This window comes from Aulonocara sp. 'chitande type north' Nkhata Bay, linkage group LG22 (genome assembly GCF_057382095.1).
Source record: "Aulonocara sp. 'chitande type north' Nkhata Bay isolate Kocher_YH1m ecotype deep benthic linkage group LG22, A_spYH_male_GT1.1, whole genome shotgun sequence".
Lineage (NCBI taxonomy): Eukaryota > Metazoa > Chordata > Actinopteri > Cichliformes > Cichlidae > Aulonocara > Aulonocara sp. 'chitande type north' Nkhata Bay.
The window spans coordinates 25,225,556-25,240,546 of NC_141364.1; the positions used below are offsets into that span (position 1 = coordinate 25,225,556).

At 41.9% G+C, this 14,991-nt stretch overlaps 1 protein-coding gene across 1 annotated transcript in view; it reads right to left on the reverse strand.

Moving 5' to 3' along the window:
- The window catches only part of csmd2 (CUB and Sushi multiple domains 2), a 276,414-nt gene that overhangs the window by 39,489 nt on the left and 221,934 nt on the right, over nt 1-14,991 (reverse strand). The window contains exons 44-50 of the mRNA XM_086281126.1: nt 13,899-14,076; nt 12,511-12,656; nt 12,337-12,417; nt 11,701-11,814; nt 4,155-4,343; nt 3,204-3,350; nt 781-969 (exon numbers count right to left, since the gene is read on the reverse strand). Of these exons, the coding sequence (XP_086137252.1) occupies nt 781-969; nt 3,204-3,350; nt 4,155-4,343; nt 11,701-11,814; nt 12,337-12,417; nt 12,511-12,656; nt 13,899-14,076 (1,044 nt within the window). The remainder of the gene's footprint in view (nt 1-780; nt 970-3,203; nt 3,351-4,154; nt 4,344-11,700; nt 11,815-12,336; nt 12,418-12,510; nt 12,657-13,898; nt 14,077-14,991) is intronic.

The following is a 14,991-nucleotide window of genomic DNA, read 5'->3' on the forward strand; positions in this document are numbered from 1 at the left end:
AGACACTGAATGGCTGGCACTGGCGGCTCTGAGTTTATGCTTCAGCTGATTTTGTTAGCAGGGCTGGTGGAAAGTAGAATGTGGAAATAGAGCTTTTAGATTTCATGCTTTTGTTATAGAATAAAGGCGAAAATCTGAACACGCACACAAACACATTTCACTGATATTGGAACTCGATGAATGTGACACAATAGCCTTGTGAAATCTAAAATGCTACTTAGTAATTTTTAAAATAGACATATATTACAACTCTGTGGTTTTATTTGTTTTGTTTTATTTATTTATTTTCTTTCAACAAGCAATTCAATCAAACATCTGTGTAGTTTTTGTTAAATATGGGGAGTTTCAAAGATCGATTAAACTGCTGGACGTTTTCAAAAAGTGACAAGCAAACAACAGGCTAAAACCCAGCAGATTAACACATAAAGCAATTGAACTGAAGATCTTCTAAAGCAACAATGAAGTGTGCATCCTCTAAAACCGTCTTAGGGCTGCAGGTGACATCATCAAACTCTAATCTCAGAGATTCAGAGAAACGTTTTTATCAAATCATGCTATCACAATGTCTTCTTGAATCCCAATTAGCTAAAGTGTGCTAAAACTTGAGCAATTCATTACTTTTGAGAAACAGTGCGAGAGTAGATGCTGAATCAGAAGGATAATGGTGAAAATAGTTTTATGAGCAAAATATCGAGGCCAATCAAAACTATCTGACCCCTTTACTGATTTTATTAAACATATTTGTTATTTACTCATCAGTTGCTGCTGCCGACCGCTCACCTTGGCAAAGCGGGACCGGTGCGTTCCACTGGTAGATCACCTGTGCAGTCCGCGTACAGGTGGCACTGCTTTGGCCAATAAGACGAAAGCCCTGGTCACAGCTGAAACGCAGGGTGCTGCCGAGTTTTGTGCCTGTCAGACTGTGCACTGTGCCATTTACTGGGCTGTTTGGAGGGCTGCAGTAGGCAGCTTTGACACAAAAAAAAGAAAGAAAGAAAGAAAAGATACAGGAAAAGATAAAATTGAGTTCAATGAGGACAACAAACAATCACGAGCCAATAAGATGCAGTTGTTAAAAAAAAGGTGACAGATTAATGTTCTTTCAATAGTCCCAGATCCCTTTTTCATCTTCTACCCCAGGTGACATAAAGGAGGATATGAATTTATACAAGTGTTAACCTGCAATTTCTTTCTGGCAAAACCCCCCAAAACTACTTGAGACAAGAAAAATTGATTAAAGAAAAATATTGTTCTGCAAAGCAAAGCTGGAGTTTGTCAGCTACCCCAGAGGAGATTCGTAAAAGTGACGGGTACAAAAAAGCAGGAACAAAGTGTATGTTGTTGTTTTCGGTTAAAATTGGTAGCGGCGATGATCATTCATCATGGCAAATGGTGCCGACGATGGAGTCCAGGTTTCCAAAGAACTGAAGGCTCCCAGGCCTAAACTGTATTTTTGCAGATTTCACAATAGCGTGGCACATCACTGCACATCAGCTGAAGATTGAGGGAGTTTAAGTAAAGAAACACAGATTGTCAAAACGGTTTTCAATTTATGCAACGGGATAACGGGACATAGGAAATGACGCTCGCTGTGGGAACTGCTGACTGCATTACATTTTTAGAAAAATGCTAATTTAAATTCAACTTGCTAACATGTGGGAATGGAAATGGCCTCTCTTTCAAGTTAGTGTGAATTTTTTAAAAACAGACAATCAGATGACTCTTCCCTGCTGTATAAAATCTTAAAGCCATGTCAAAGGTTAGGATGTTTTTGCCCATTTTTAAACTGTTGCTACCTTGAAACATTTTTTTTCCCAAGGCGAGAGGTAATTTGAGCCTTTTCAAGTGAGCTGACAGACCTTTTTGTGGCACAGAAGAGATGTTAGATAAAACACACTTTATGCAGAATTTGACACTGAGGTTCACTAAGAAAGATGTTAGATTTCTTAGGCGATGATACACGGCAGTTCAGTGCAGGCCTTGGGCTGTCAAAAGTAGTGTCTGAGCTTAATGTTGAAGAGCCAGACATCTCCACTCTCATCAGGAGGATGGCTTCTCATTAATGTTCTTCTTGATGACTACACAGATAAGAAAAAGAAGACATGCAAACCCAAATTAAATACCCTGCAAAGGTACTGTATATGTTCCTCTGCAAGGCCTTTTCCTGTCAGTCACTGTGACTGGCGGCTTCTGAGCCACCCTTGAGTTCAGTTCTTTACTTCTATCTGGGTCTAGCTCATTTGCCCGTGTTCATTTCTACTTGCCCTGTTATACAGTTTGTCTTTTTGCAATCAACCCTGCAGCTGCCGACAGAGTCGGGCTCACTGTAAGTTAATTGAATCCACGGAGAAGATGAATGGAGTGAAACAGTGAGGGAAGTCTTGGATGGAGAGTAAAAACAGGAAGTAATGGAATGGAATACCTTCCCCTTCAGAGAAAAGATGGATTGATGAGGAGCATAGCTGAACACAGTCCTATCTGTTTCTTCCTTCCCACTAAGATACCACAAAAGGTGATTCCATACAGACCGAGGCAACTCTTGGGTTCTCAAACAGACCTCAGTCTGTGGCTTAACCCGCTACAGCAAAATCCGTCAGTGCTTAGGAAGAAGATATTAAACGAGGCAAAAGAAAAATAGGGCAGAACATCCGGTTGGGGAGACAGAAAGCTCCGCTGAGAGGAGGGGAGAGAGACGATTAGTCAATCTGGCTGAGTGGTGTTGATACAGAACGGAGGGAGCCTTTTAAATATTTACACAGTCATAATTCACAGCGAGTTATGCAGGTGTCGTATACCAACAGATCCTTCACAGGAGCAGGACAAAACAGAGGAATAATAGGCAATACAAGACACAGTGTTTACTAATTCCCAAGTGTTGCAGATGCCTACCACCCCCACTAGGTTGTCATAGAGATGGCTGATATTTCTGGTCATCTCAGCTGCAGTTGGCAGTCCAAATATTGGTCTCCTTTAGAGAGTAAACCGAACGCACCACTGAAGAGACTGAATTTACAAACGAGGTCCAGAATTATCAAGTTAATATTCCCCAGTGTACATATGAAGCTGTCAATGTCTGCCATTCCACACATTTTAAGCATTTCGGTGTTGGCCTTGAATTTCATAAAGACTTGAAAACTTTAGAGAAATTCGATTTCGAAAGAAGCCATGCACCCCATGCTAGCAAATCGCTGCTTTAGACTCACCTGAGTAGCGTATGCGGAAGCCTTTGTGGCTGGTAGTGTGATCGAAGGACCAGTGCAGGTAGACTTTGTTACTGGAACTGGTGATGCTGAGCGGACTGGAATAGTTACCACTTAGTGTGATTAGGAGAGGACTCTGTCTGGATGGGCCTGGATGAAGACATGGGTGAGGGGAATGATGATTTGAGAGGCATCCAGCTGTAAAAATCACAAGACTACTAAAAAGGCACGGTTTTTATCTAAGCTTTTATGTTCTATAAATGTGAGATAAATTCTGTAAAGTATATTCTAGTCAAAAGTAAAAAACAAAAATGTAATGAGGACACATAATTTATATACATATATATATATATCCACATATATATATTTGCACAGAATTTATCTTTATCCAAACAGAAGCACAGAAGTTTGAAAAATATCACAATTTCCTAATCTTCTAATGATGGGGAAAAAAATAAGACTTCAGTCCATAATTGGCTTGGCAGCCCCAAGGTTAGCAAATGTCTGTTCCTCTACACTCGGCAGAAGATAAAAAGCACTAATCAGCATCACCAGTGTATACGATCACCACTTTCTCAGAGCAGCCTGGCAGAGATGCTGACTGTACCTCTAATCACATGCAAATGTACAAGGCAGATGTAGATGTTCTGTCACCATAAAAGGGAGCCTACGTTTGATTTTCTGTTACCAGTGGCAGAGAGCTTTGTTGGGAATAGTGGATTTAGCCTTCTGGCTTATTTTAGCCTTTAATTGCAGATATCTGTGAAAATGACTCTTTTTGCCAGGGGATATGTGAAAAGACATGTCACAGGGAGTCCAGCTGGTAATCCAGACCAAGAAAACCACTAGGAAATGTAATGGTATAAACCAAACAGGTACAAACAGATAAACACTGTCGTTTATGTTAGCACTGATGAACACAAGTTCTCTGTCTTAACAGATGCAGTCACTCACCATCAAAGATTTCAAGCTCATCGAACTGACGGCTGGTCTGGAAATGTTCGATAGTGAAAGTGATGTTGTAGCCGGGTTCTACCTTAACCACCCAGGAGCAGGACTCAAAGTGGGGAAAACCGTTGCCGGGCGACTGACTCATGATGACGCCCGTGGAGGCTGTGAGTATCTCGTTCATGGGACACGTCACTGTTGACAGAAAGAAACAGCAGAGAGACAAAACGTAAATCTATTATTGTGACCTACAGGAATGATGATCTGTTCCTGTATTGTCGTTTCATAATTGCGCATCACATTCAGCGATTGTTCATTTGTTTTAGTGGAATCAATTTACCTTGAAACACAAATTGGATTGGTTAGAGCCATACTGTTGCTGGAGGGCAACTCAATGTGACTAAAAGCATAGCTAAGCTAATTGTCATTCTGGTCCTGATGCTGTCACGGGGAAACAAAGCTGTCCATGCTAAGTCACTCCAGGAAACGGCTTATACGTTACATAATATTACTGACTTGCCATTAGCGTATTCCGTCTTCTTTTCCCATTGTGAGTGTGCGACAGATGTGATGCTAACTCGGTGGTTAACGCTCACATCTGCCTCAAAGCGCCTTTTTGAAGAGGCACGTCTGGGCGGACCTCATACATCCGCTCATCTCATTTTCTCCCTCTGTCATTTGCATTCTTGCAGGACGTCTCCATGACATCCTTTGACATTTTCTAGTGGTTTCATTCCATATTATCAGACAGCACGCAGCGCTCCTGTCTGTTGTGTTTTTGCTGCAGTGCTGTAAAGCCAACCTTTTAATCTGACAGAGATGTCTGCATGCACACTGCAGCCCCATAAACAAGCTGCAAAATGAAAGGATGCAACATGCTGTTATGGCGACACAATGCAACAGCTACACTGTTTGTTTAAATACTACTTGTCTTCACTGTGTCTATATGCATAGAGAAGATGAAGCTGATGTGTAATAACACTTTCAACAAAGCTAAAAAAATCTCTGTAGTTGCACACAAACATTAAAAAAGGATTTTTCTACTGCTGTGATTACAGCTTTCAATAGTTTCCATAGAAAATTATCTAAGAACAAATTTTGCCATACCTAACAGTATTTAACTGTTTTAACACAGAAGCCCTGCTGCAACTCAATTTAAATTGCACTGAATTCAAGTCATCCAAGTCATGGTAATCCCATGAATAAACCTTAGCAGAGGTTGTCCCTTAGAAAGGTCATTGAGCCACTATTAATCATGTGTGTCATCACATGAGCCAAGATGGGAAAAAATGCGAAGGTCATTACCTCCAGAGGTTTCGGGTGAAACCACTGTGAGGGCTTGCCCAATCCTATAATGTGACCCTATCAAGTCAGCTGATGCAAGATGACTCTCCACCTTTTGATTTTAGAACTGAGGAAGCCTTATGGATGAGAGGTGCAACATCTTCAAGAAAACCTCAAAGAAGTCCAATCATTTTCTTTCCAACCTCCTTAGACTCAATTCATTGCTATTTATACGGCACCATATAACAACGTGATCTCAAGGTGCTTTATATTGTAAGGTAAAGGCCCTAAAACAATAGAAAGAAAATCCCAACAGTTAGACGAGCCTCTAAAAACAAGCATTTGGTGACTGCGAGAAGGAAAAACCTCCTTTTAACAGGAGAGAACAGGCTCAGGGAGAGGCAGCCATCTGCCGAGCCCGGAGATGAAGGGAGGGAGACAGGACAAAAGACGTGCAACCCAACAGTTTAAGTCCTGTTGAAATTATGAATACATCCATTCCAACTAATAGCAATAAGAAAAGAGTATATTTAAGCTGTTACACGCCAAAGGCTTTAAATTCTTTCATTGGAGAAATCATTAAAAACACACACACATACATAAAAATGTACTGACAAACCGCTTAAAACAGCACTTACTCGACCAGGTGCTCTCTCTGCATGCGCATAGATTTTTTTGCAAGCATTTGTGTTTGTCAAACAAATGTGGCAGAAAACTTTGCTTGGGGTATAAAGTATCTGCCGTGTGCTGCAATTTTAATACCCATGCACTGTTTTACCTTAGGGCAAAGGAAGCACTTGGCACTTTGAGGTCCTTCACAACAGCTGAGAAATCCTGAATTCTCTGACTGGAGCTCAAGCTGTGTGCCTCTTTTCTTGAGCAATGTGAAGCGACTATTAACTTGTAAATAGGTGAGCCTGTGTGTGTGAATGAACAGTTGTGCATGCCTTGGTTTGTTCATCATCTTCTCTGTGTTCATAGGGGAAAAAGATTATGAAATTTGCATAAAAATATGGCAGAAAGCCTTGGTTTAAACAGCATCTGCAAATAATTCTTCCCGTTTGTTTTACTGGGGTTGGCGTGTCAGCTAGATGGGATTTATTCCCTCAGGAAATTTCGGATAATGTCAGGTAAGCTGGCATGTAAGAATTATTTTCTGTCAAATGTAACCATTTGTTGCATTTGCTACATTTCCCTAAGTATAATGCTTCCAAACAAACAATTAATATTTTTCAGTGTTCTTCATCAACCAAAAACAGCAGTTTTGTCTAAAAAAAAAGAAAAAGAAAAAAAGAAAAAAGAAAATAGCCTGGCAAAGTACCACTTCTGGCATCGACTTCTGGAAGTAAAGCAACATTAATCACCTATGATCCTAAATTCCGAGAAGACATTCCCCAAGTCTGCAAAAATCATTTACAACGTCAAGCCCCTCAGTGGATATGAGTCAAAAAGGTTTAAATCCGTCAGCGATAGTGGAAGTGATTGCACCTGGAAGTGGCATATAAAATCTAAGAGTGAAGTTCATTAAATGATCAATTCTCCGAGGATGAGATATGTGTTGTCAGTGACCTTTCAGAAAGCCTGGATGTGTCTTCAAAACTCACTTCAGCTTGTCTCGGAGCTGATGGAAAGAGATGGGCAGGGGCGCTTATCTATAGGCTGCTACTTATTAAACTAATCCATTTTGAAATGAAGCATCACTCTGGCTGTAAACAAAAGGGTATTAGGGGACAAATCTGACAGCTGGAAAAAAGAAAAAGAAAAAGAAAGTGTGTGTGTGTGAGGGGGGGGTGCTTCGACACACAAGGTGAGATCAACCCTGATAGAGCTCAAAATGAAATCTCACTTTAATGAGACGAGGAGCGGAATAAACAGGCAGCAGGGACAGCGTTCTGTGAAGCGTCCCTTCTGTTTGTGGGGAAACTGTTCAAAGTTTGCAAATATCTTCCCAATCAAACTGCCCCTATACATAAATCTACTATATGTATCAAGCTTGAACTGCTGCATTGCCGTTGAGATGGCTTTTAATTAGCATAAGCCGAGGTCTGATAACGAGACGAATGAATAGGAAGGGCCACAACATAAGTATTAATGTGGATCAGGGCCTAACAACTCTTAGAAGTCAGGGATGACAATGAAGATGGGAAACGAAGGGGGTAGCTGTAATCCATTCTAACAAAAGAAGACAGGGGCAGAGAGAGAGGGGAAAAAAATCGGAGCGGAAGAGAGATAAATGAAGAGGCGAGAAAAACAAAAGGGGACAGGGATGAAGAAAGCTACTGTAACTAGCTGGGAAAGTAATGTGATGGATTATTATGCAGGTTTTAACCAGAAATCTGTCTGGGGGATAAACACAGGGATTTGGACTCATCAGAGCTCATTGTGTTTTCATTAATGAATTCAAGCAACACTTTGTACTGATGCTGCAGCTTTGTGTGTGTGATGCCTGAACTCCCTGTGGTCTCTGCAGACAGCAAATGTAGTTAAGGGCCGTGGGTCCAATACAACCCAGTGTAATCAAATAGAAGGGAAATCAAATGCTGAACCAAGCCACCGGTTGCTCCGATGGCAGCAAATACCCATCTGGATGACTGGCAACTGTTCTCTGAATTAAACAGCTAAAAAACTAAAGTTACTGTGTGTCAGTGTTTACATATTTATGATGGTAGGTTTTATTTCTCTGCCTGTATGACAGGTTTTTGGGAAGGTAGAGACAGATAGATCTGGGTATTGACAGACACCTGTGTGTTATAAAGTGTGTGGGAATGCACGGCGCTCTGTTTTCAAGCAGCCTCAGACAATGACAAAGAAAGTCTGGGGAACAAAGGCTACATGTGTTATGTAAGAACATAAGTCTGATGTTAGTGAGTCATGGGAGAGAAGTGAGTGTCGAGTGAGGGAGGAGGGGAATGCAGAGGATGAGAGAGGATGCTGGCGCCGAGGGGGCAAGGAACACTGCAGACCCGGCAGTGGTTCCAGGGCTGCACTCTTGGAAGACTGTCACAGAATGACAACATCCAACGCTGCGTAACCCAGACACCAGCTAGACCGGCGTGGAGGTGCATACAGTATACGTATACAGCGACTCAGTGTGTGTTTGTGTGCGGGGAGTGAGGGCTGCTAAATGTGCAGGGAGGGTTTTGCTTGTCAGAGCTAGAAGTGGTGATTTGATAGGTGCAGCTGCAGCCGGCATGTCCCCTGCATTTCAATGAGCTGTTGCTCTTCGTCTCTTCACTGCCCTCCAACTAAGTCTCTCCCTGTCTCCCTTTCTCGCCTTGCTTTTAAACTCTAGCCCCACTCTCACTTACTCACTACCCTTCTGCTCATTTAGCAATTTCTCCTCCATCTTTTCCAGGCCAGTTTTTGGCTTTTTCCAGCGTATCCAGAGTTATACTCAAACTGCTCTCTTCCTATCGGTTTATCTTTTGACCCTCTTCTCTCTCCCTCTCATTCGAGCATCGTCTTTTAACTTTTTCTCTGCTTTCAGCTCCCTAAAAAAAGCTAATAAAAGCTGGAGAAAAGGGGAGCAGGAGGTGGGTTGTCTGTTCTCAGTACATTAGTCAGCACAAAGGGAAACAAATTGTTGAAGGGAATTTTGCAACTGAACCTATATTAAAAGCCTAAAAAAATTACTGGATTTTATGCATTAGTTTGATTCAATTTTATTTATTTAGCGCCAAATCACAACAACAGTTGCCTCAAAGTACTTTATATTATAAGTTAAAGAGCCTACAACAACACAGAGAAAACTCCAACAATTAGATGACCCCTTTGAGCAATCACTTAGCGATGGTGGGAAGAAAAAAAATCCTGTTAACAAGAAGAACCCTTCAGCAGAACTAGATTTAGGGAGGGGCAACCATCTGCCAATGTTCCATGATTGTAAACACTGTAGGCTTATTCTTGCACATATAGAGGTGCAAATATCTGTCTGTGGGGTAAAAATGGGTGGCAAATAAATCCAGGGAACATACATACAAGGGACTGCCTTGTTCCTCTCGCTTTTTGACACTTTCGGTATTCTCCGTTCTGCCTCTCACTGGGTGTCCTAAGCACTTTCCACATCTCCATTATTAGCCTACACATAGTTCCTCTTCCCCTTTCATTACCCTCTTGCTTTCGTCTAATTCTTTTTTGTATCTCTCTCCTTTTTCACCTCATGCTGAGAGCTTTGCATATTTTTCCTATTTAGTACACTAAATTAGTTGCATTTATCAAACTTCGCCTAAACCTCCCTCTCGCCCACCACCTAACCCACAAACAGAACGGGACACACGAAGCATTCTTAAATGAGACACACATTTCCAATAAAGAAAGAAAGAAAATGAAAGATACGCTTTTATGATACTGTGAAGCACAAACCCCTTTATGCACCCAGACTCTCGCCCCGAGGAAAAGTAACGTGCACAACGTGCAGCATTACGATGTTATAGCGCGTGCGGTGGGTGCTGCATTCCTCTGGGAGGACGATATCTCAGCATGTAGAGAGCGCCACAGCAGCCGCGCTCGGCCTCACGGGACCCAAGCATCATCCGCCAAGATGGGAAATGGTACCAAGCTGATATCTGGCTGTCGCTCCCTGACTACAGGCAAAAAAGGGTACCCGCAGGAGCAAGAAAAGAGGCGAAGCTCCATGTTTGAGTCATCAGTCCATGATTAGAGCTAAGGGATACATAACACTGCTGAAAATAAACTCATACAGTCCCTCTTGGAGGATGAAGGCAGTGTTGACTTGTGCTACATATAAAACATTATGATTCATCAGACTCGAAAATGGTTCGATGCATCTTAAGATATATATTATGTAAACAAACCACATCACTGCATTTGGTGCTTAAACATTTTGTGTGTTCATATTCAGACTGGCCCTGTTGTTTCTGTGCTGGTGCACGTAGAATGTGTGTTTTTTACACCATGTGCTTGATGCTATTTGATCAGCTTAAATGTAGGAGAGGATAAAAATGGTACAGGCAGATAGGATTACTTTGGAATACTGTAAGTTATTTCTTTTGACAGTAAAGTGTCTTAACTATCACAAGAACTCATAACCAGTAGGACTTACCTATACCATATATAGTTCTGACATACTGTTTATTTCACAGCAGCAGAACCCATTTGTCTTCTTGGTGCTTTTTAGGCAAAATATACACTTAGTGGCAGTTACATGTTGCTAGAAGAGGTTAGACCCTATTTTTCTTGGTGCTTGAAACATTTCTCAGAGATTTTGGTACATGATACATGATAGCGTCACACAGTTAATGCAGATTTGTCAGCTGGACATTCATGATATGAATCTCCCCTCCCACCACATCCCAAAGGTGCTCTATTGGATCTGACTGAGATCTAGTGACTGTGGAGGCCACTTGAGTACACTGAACTCGATGTCATGTTAAAAAATCAGTGTAAGATTATTTGCCTTTTGTGGCATGGCATGTTATGATGCTAGAAGCAGCCAGAAGAGGTCATAAAAGGATGGACATAGTCAGCAACAGTACTGCGGTAGGCAGGGGCATTAAACAACTGCCATACAGAAGCCCAAATTGTCAAGAAAATGTTGCCAAAACGAATACACCTTCACCATCAAACTGAACTCTTAATACAACAGAGGATGGATCTGTGCTTTCGTGTTCTTTATGCTGTTTTCTGACCCCACTATCCAAACGTTGCAGCAGAGATCATGACTCATCAGACCAGTCAGTGATTTTTCCATGTTGTTATTATCAGCTCGAAACAGTCTGACCTCTGGTAAGGCATTTTCTCTAGTATATCAACAATTTCTGAAACAAATCCATGCCACATTCAAAATCTCTAAAATGACCGTTCATCCCCATTCTGAAGCTCGGATTGAATTTTTGCAGGTTGTCCTCACTATGTCTACATGCCTAAATGCAATGAAATGCTACCATGTGATCAAATATTTGTCCTAATGAGCAGTTAAACAGTAATACCTAATGAAGTGGCCAGTGAGTTTATATTTAGGCCATGAGGTAAAATCCCAGTAGACCAGCTGATCTCATTGGTGGCCCCTGATGACTCAACCTTATGAACATTGGCAAATTTGATGTAGGGCACACTAGTTAAGGTGCTTTAGCCTTCTGCAAGATCCTTCACAACCCATCACCATACTGTGTCCAACTCAGTGTTGTATACGTCACAAAAATCACCTCCCAACCCTTGTTTGATGTGTACAAGTGTGCTCAAAGCTAGGATATCCAGGGATATATCAATGGTACTCCAGGATGTTTTCAAGTTGTAAACAAACACTTACCATCACATGAGGGTGGAGGGCCCTCAAATTCCAAATGTGTACCTAGCCGACAGGTCAGGATGCTGTTTCCACTTAATTGGTATCCTGGGAGACATCGGTAGCGCACTATATCACCTGAAAACAGTGACGGACAAAGGAGAGCAACAGTCAAGGTCAAGGTCAGAAGCAGTAGCATTAACTGTTATGATACATGTAAAAAGTGCTCCTTATAAAGGATTCTATAACAATACAGAAGTTATCATCAGTCATGTGTTTCAGTGAAAACTGGGATGAATCTGTGGACACAAAAATCCCCATGGGATCCTACAGACACTATGTCAGTGTTGCTACGTTTATGCCTCTGAATAATAAAGGTCAAATAGCTACACAAATACAGAAACAGGAATTCATCTCTGTTGTCTTCAAAGGGAATGAGATCACCTGCCCTAGGTGATGCATTTGAGGTGTGTCTGAATGGACTGTGTATTCAGCGAACCTAGGCAATAAAAACAGCCAAAGTTAGAAGCTTCATGAATGCTTCAAAATGCTACGGTTCTGCAAATCTGCATGGGAACAACATTAAATACAAAAAGGCAGAAGTGTCAGTGCCATTGTGTTTAAGTGCATGGGTCTTATTGTGACAGCATTTCCACCTACCAATTTTAAATTCCTTGCTTGCCATCAGAATCTCAGCATTAGGAATGATGGAGGGAGGGAGGCAGTACTGTAGTCTGTAAGCTGTGAGTGCATCAAAGACATGAAAGGAGTTAAACAAAGAATGTATGTAAATCAAGAGCTAGAAACAAAGCTAGATCCACACCATGTACAAACCTTGATAGCTGATACGAAAGAGTCCACCCTTCTCTGTATTACTACGGAACCGTATCAGCACCTGATTAGATGTGCTGCTGGGTGGGTCGTTGGGCTCTCCATCAGTAAACACACCTAGTTTCCTGGCTGTTTCTTGTGGACCATCCCTAAAAATGGAGGAATGTTGCAAGTCAACCATAAATGCAAAAACAACAATACACTGGAAACACCAGTCTATGCTCCAGAGCTCACTTGTATAGGAGCCATAAAGAACCTTAAGGGTCTGTGATGCAAACAAACTACTAAGCCACATGCCAGATTATTGTCAAGCAGCTTCAGAAGAGTATAATCAAGCTGCTCACACTTCAACAAACCCAAAGAGATTACCCCTCACCTGTTTTGGATGATTATGTTAAAATAAGGTAGAATTTGAGATACAGTAAGCGTGGAGTGACAGGTCTCGACTGTGGTGCTCCTGCTAACAGCTATCCAAAGGGAGTGTCTCTGGAAGCTGTGGCCCAGCCTTGGCAGTCCCCTGGTGTGGGCATGGCCGATTAAGCCAGCTCCCAGATTCCTGCCACAACCATTCAGCTTAAAAACCATCTGTCTTTGGCTGTCAGACTGGGCATGGGAGATTACAAGCAGCTCTGGAAACGGCTGGCTAGGGACTTCTGCCTGACAGCACTCTAGCCAAGCCGCCATTAAGGGGCCCATTTCCTTGGCTCAGTAGTTCAGTGGATAGATACACAGCGGTGGTAGCTGGAAAATGGGGAACAAGATAGTCCCCCATCTTGGCTCTGTAGGAACTAGCTGGGAAAGATCAGCACAGCGGGGACCATTTAGAGATGAGAAACAATACGATAGAAAGTGGACATTTTGGCTCGCTTTAGCCATGTTGACTTAAATTATCGGTGGTCTAAAAAAGCCTCAAACAAATTTCTATGAGTAGTGCAAACAGTTAAACGTAGATGTCACCAGAAAACCATGTGGATCTTTCATGTGGTCATGTTGCCAGGTTGGCTGGCAGTCAGACCTCCTGTCTCACTGAGAGCTGGGACCTTTGGAAGCTTTGGAGGATCAACTAGAACTGGCAAACATCGTGTATGCAAAAACCTGGCTTTGGTGCCACATATGGCAATTTTAACCATGTATTATGGAGGTGATGAAAGGAAGCTTTACCCACTGATGCTCAGTCAAGCACAAAGGCAAAAGTGTATTTAACACATCGTATTAAAAGACAAAAACAACAAATAATCAAAGATTAAAGAAAGCCTGATAACAAGTTCTTGAGAATTTTTTGAGACGATGGTGAAGTTTAATATTGCTTTCCTCAAAATAACAAACTGTCCGCATTGTCTCATTGAAACTATTTCTGCATATCTGGAGCCTGTTACGCTGTCATTTCTTACCAGACAGTAATGAAGTCGTGTGGCCCATGAACTTGAAGGAGGGAGAAGGTCAGTTTGATGCCAAATCCAGGAGCCACAGTAATCAGCCAGGAGCAGTCAGCTGAGCTTGGATACTCCTCAGGGTAACCCGGGGAAAAGATGGTCCCATTGTCTGATGTGATGTTCCCACCACAAGGCACTGAGAGAGGGCGGTGAAGACAGGGAAAGTGTATATTTTATATAGGCAGGACAGATACATTAGGGTTGATACATAATTCAGGCACAATCAGCGAAAAAAGAGTTTTTCATCCCTCTCTCCTCCTGCTTCTCTGCTCAGTGTCTCTTTCCCACTCTCCTTCACTTTTCGACTGGTGCCCAGGCACTTGTCTGAGCTAAAGATTAGCCAGTAAAGCCTGTTAGTAAGTGGGGAGTTGGATGGAGTGTTTTGCTAAGATAAGGCCTCAACCCTTTCCCATTGGGGCAGTAGAGAGGGAGTATGGAGATGAGGCGAGGGTTTTATATGGACGAGGCTTTAGAGGTGTGTGTGTGTGTGTGTTTGTGTGTATATATGTACAGCAAGTGTAGAAGGGGTAGATATGTGTGAGTGTGCAAACTCTGAGTGACAGGAAAAGGTTACAAGTGCGTGTACACTGATCTGATCTGGCAACACTAGAACCCCACACGTCGATACATGCCTGATACCCTTGAGTAAAAAACAACAACAACAAAAGAAAAAAAACAACTGCACAATCACAAACAGTAAATCACACTCAACCACTATTCATTGCATCACATAAATGTCTTCATTTGCTTTGGAAATGAACAAATCCTTCACAGTCCCCAGGAATTTCTAACCACAGCTCAGCATTGCATAAAAATATATCTAGTCTAGCTTCCTGAAAAAAGCCATATTATTTCTGCCAGTAATTTTGTTGTTTTGATGTGTATTAAATCTACCAAGCCCAAAGAAGAAAACACAATCACGCAGCACTGCGCAATCTGAACACTCTCTATCTCGCTTACTCTTTTTTTAAAAGACTAAAACACCTAAAACACTTTTAAAACACCATTCACTTTCTGATCTAGTAATAATGAATTCCCGTTTAAACCTAGA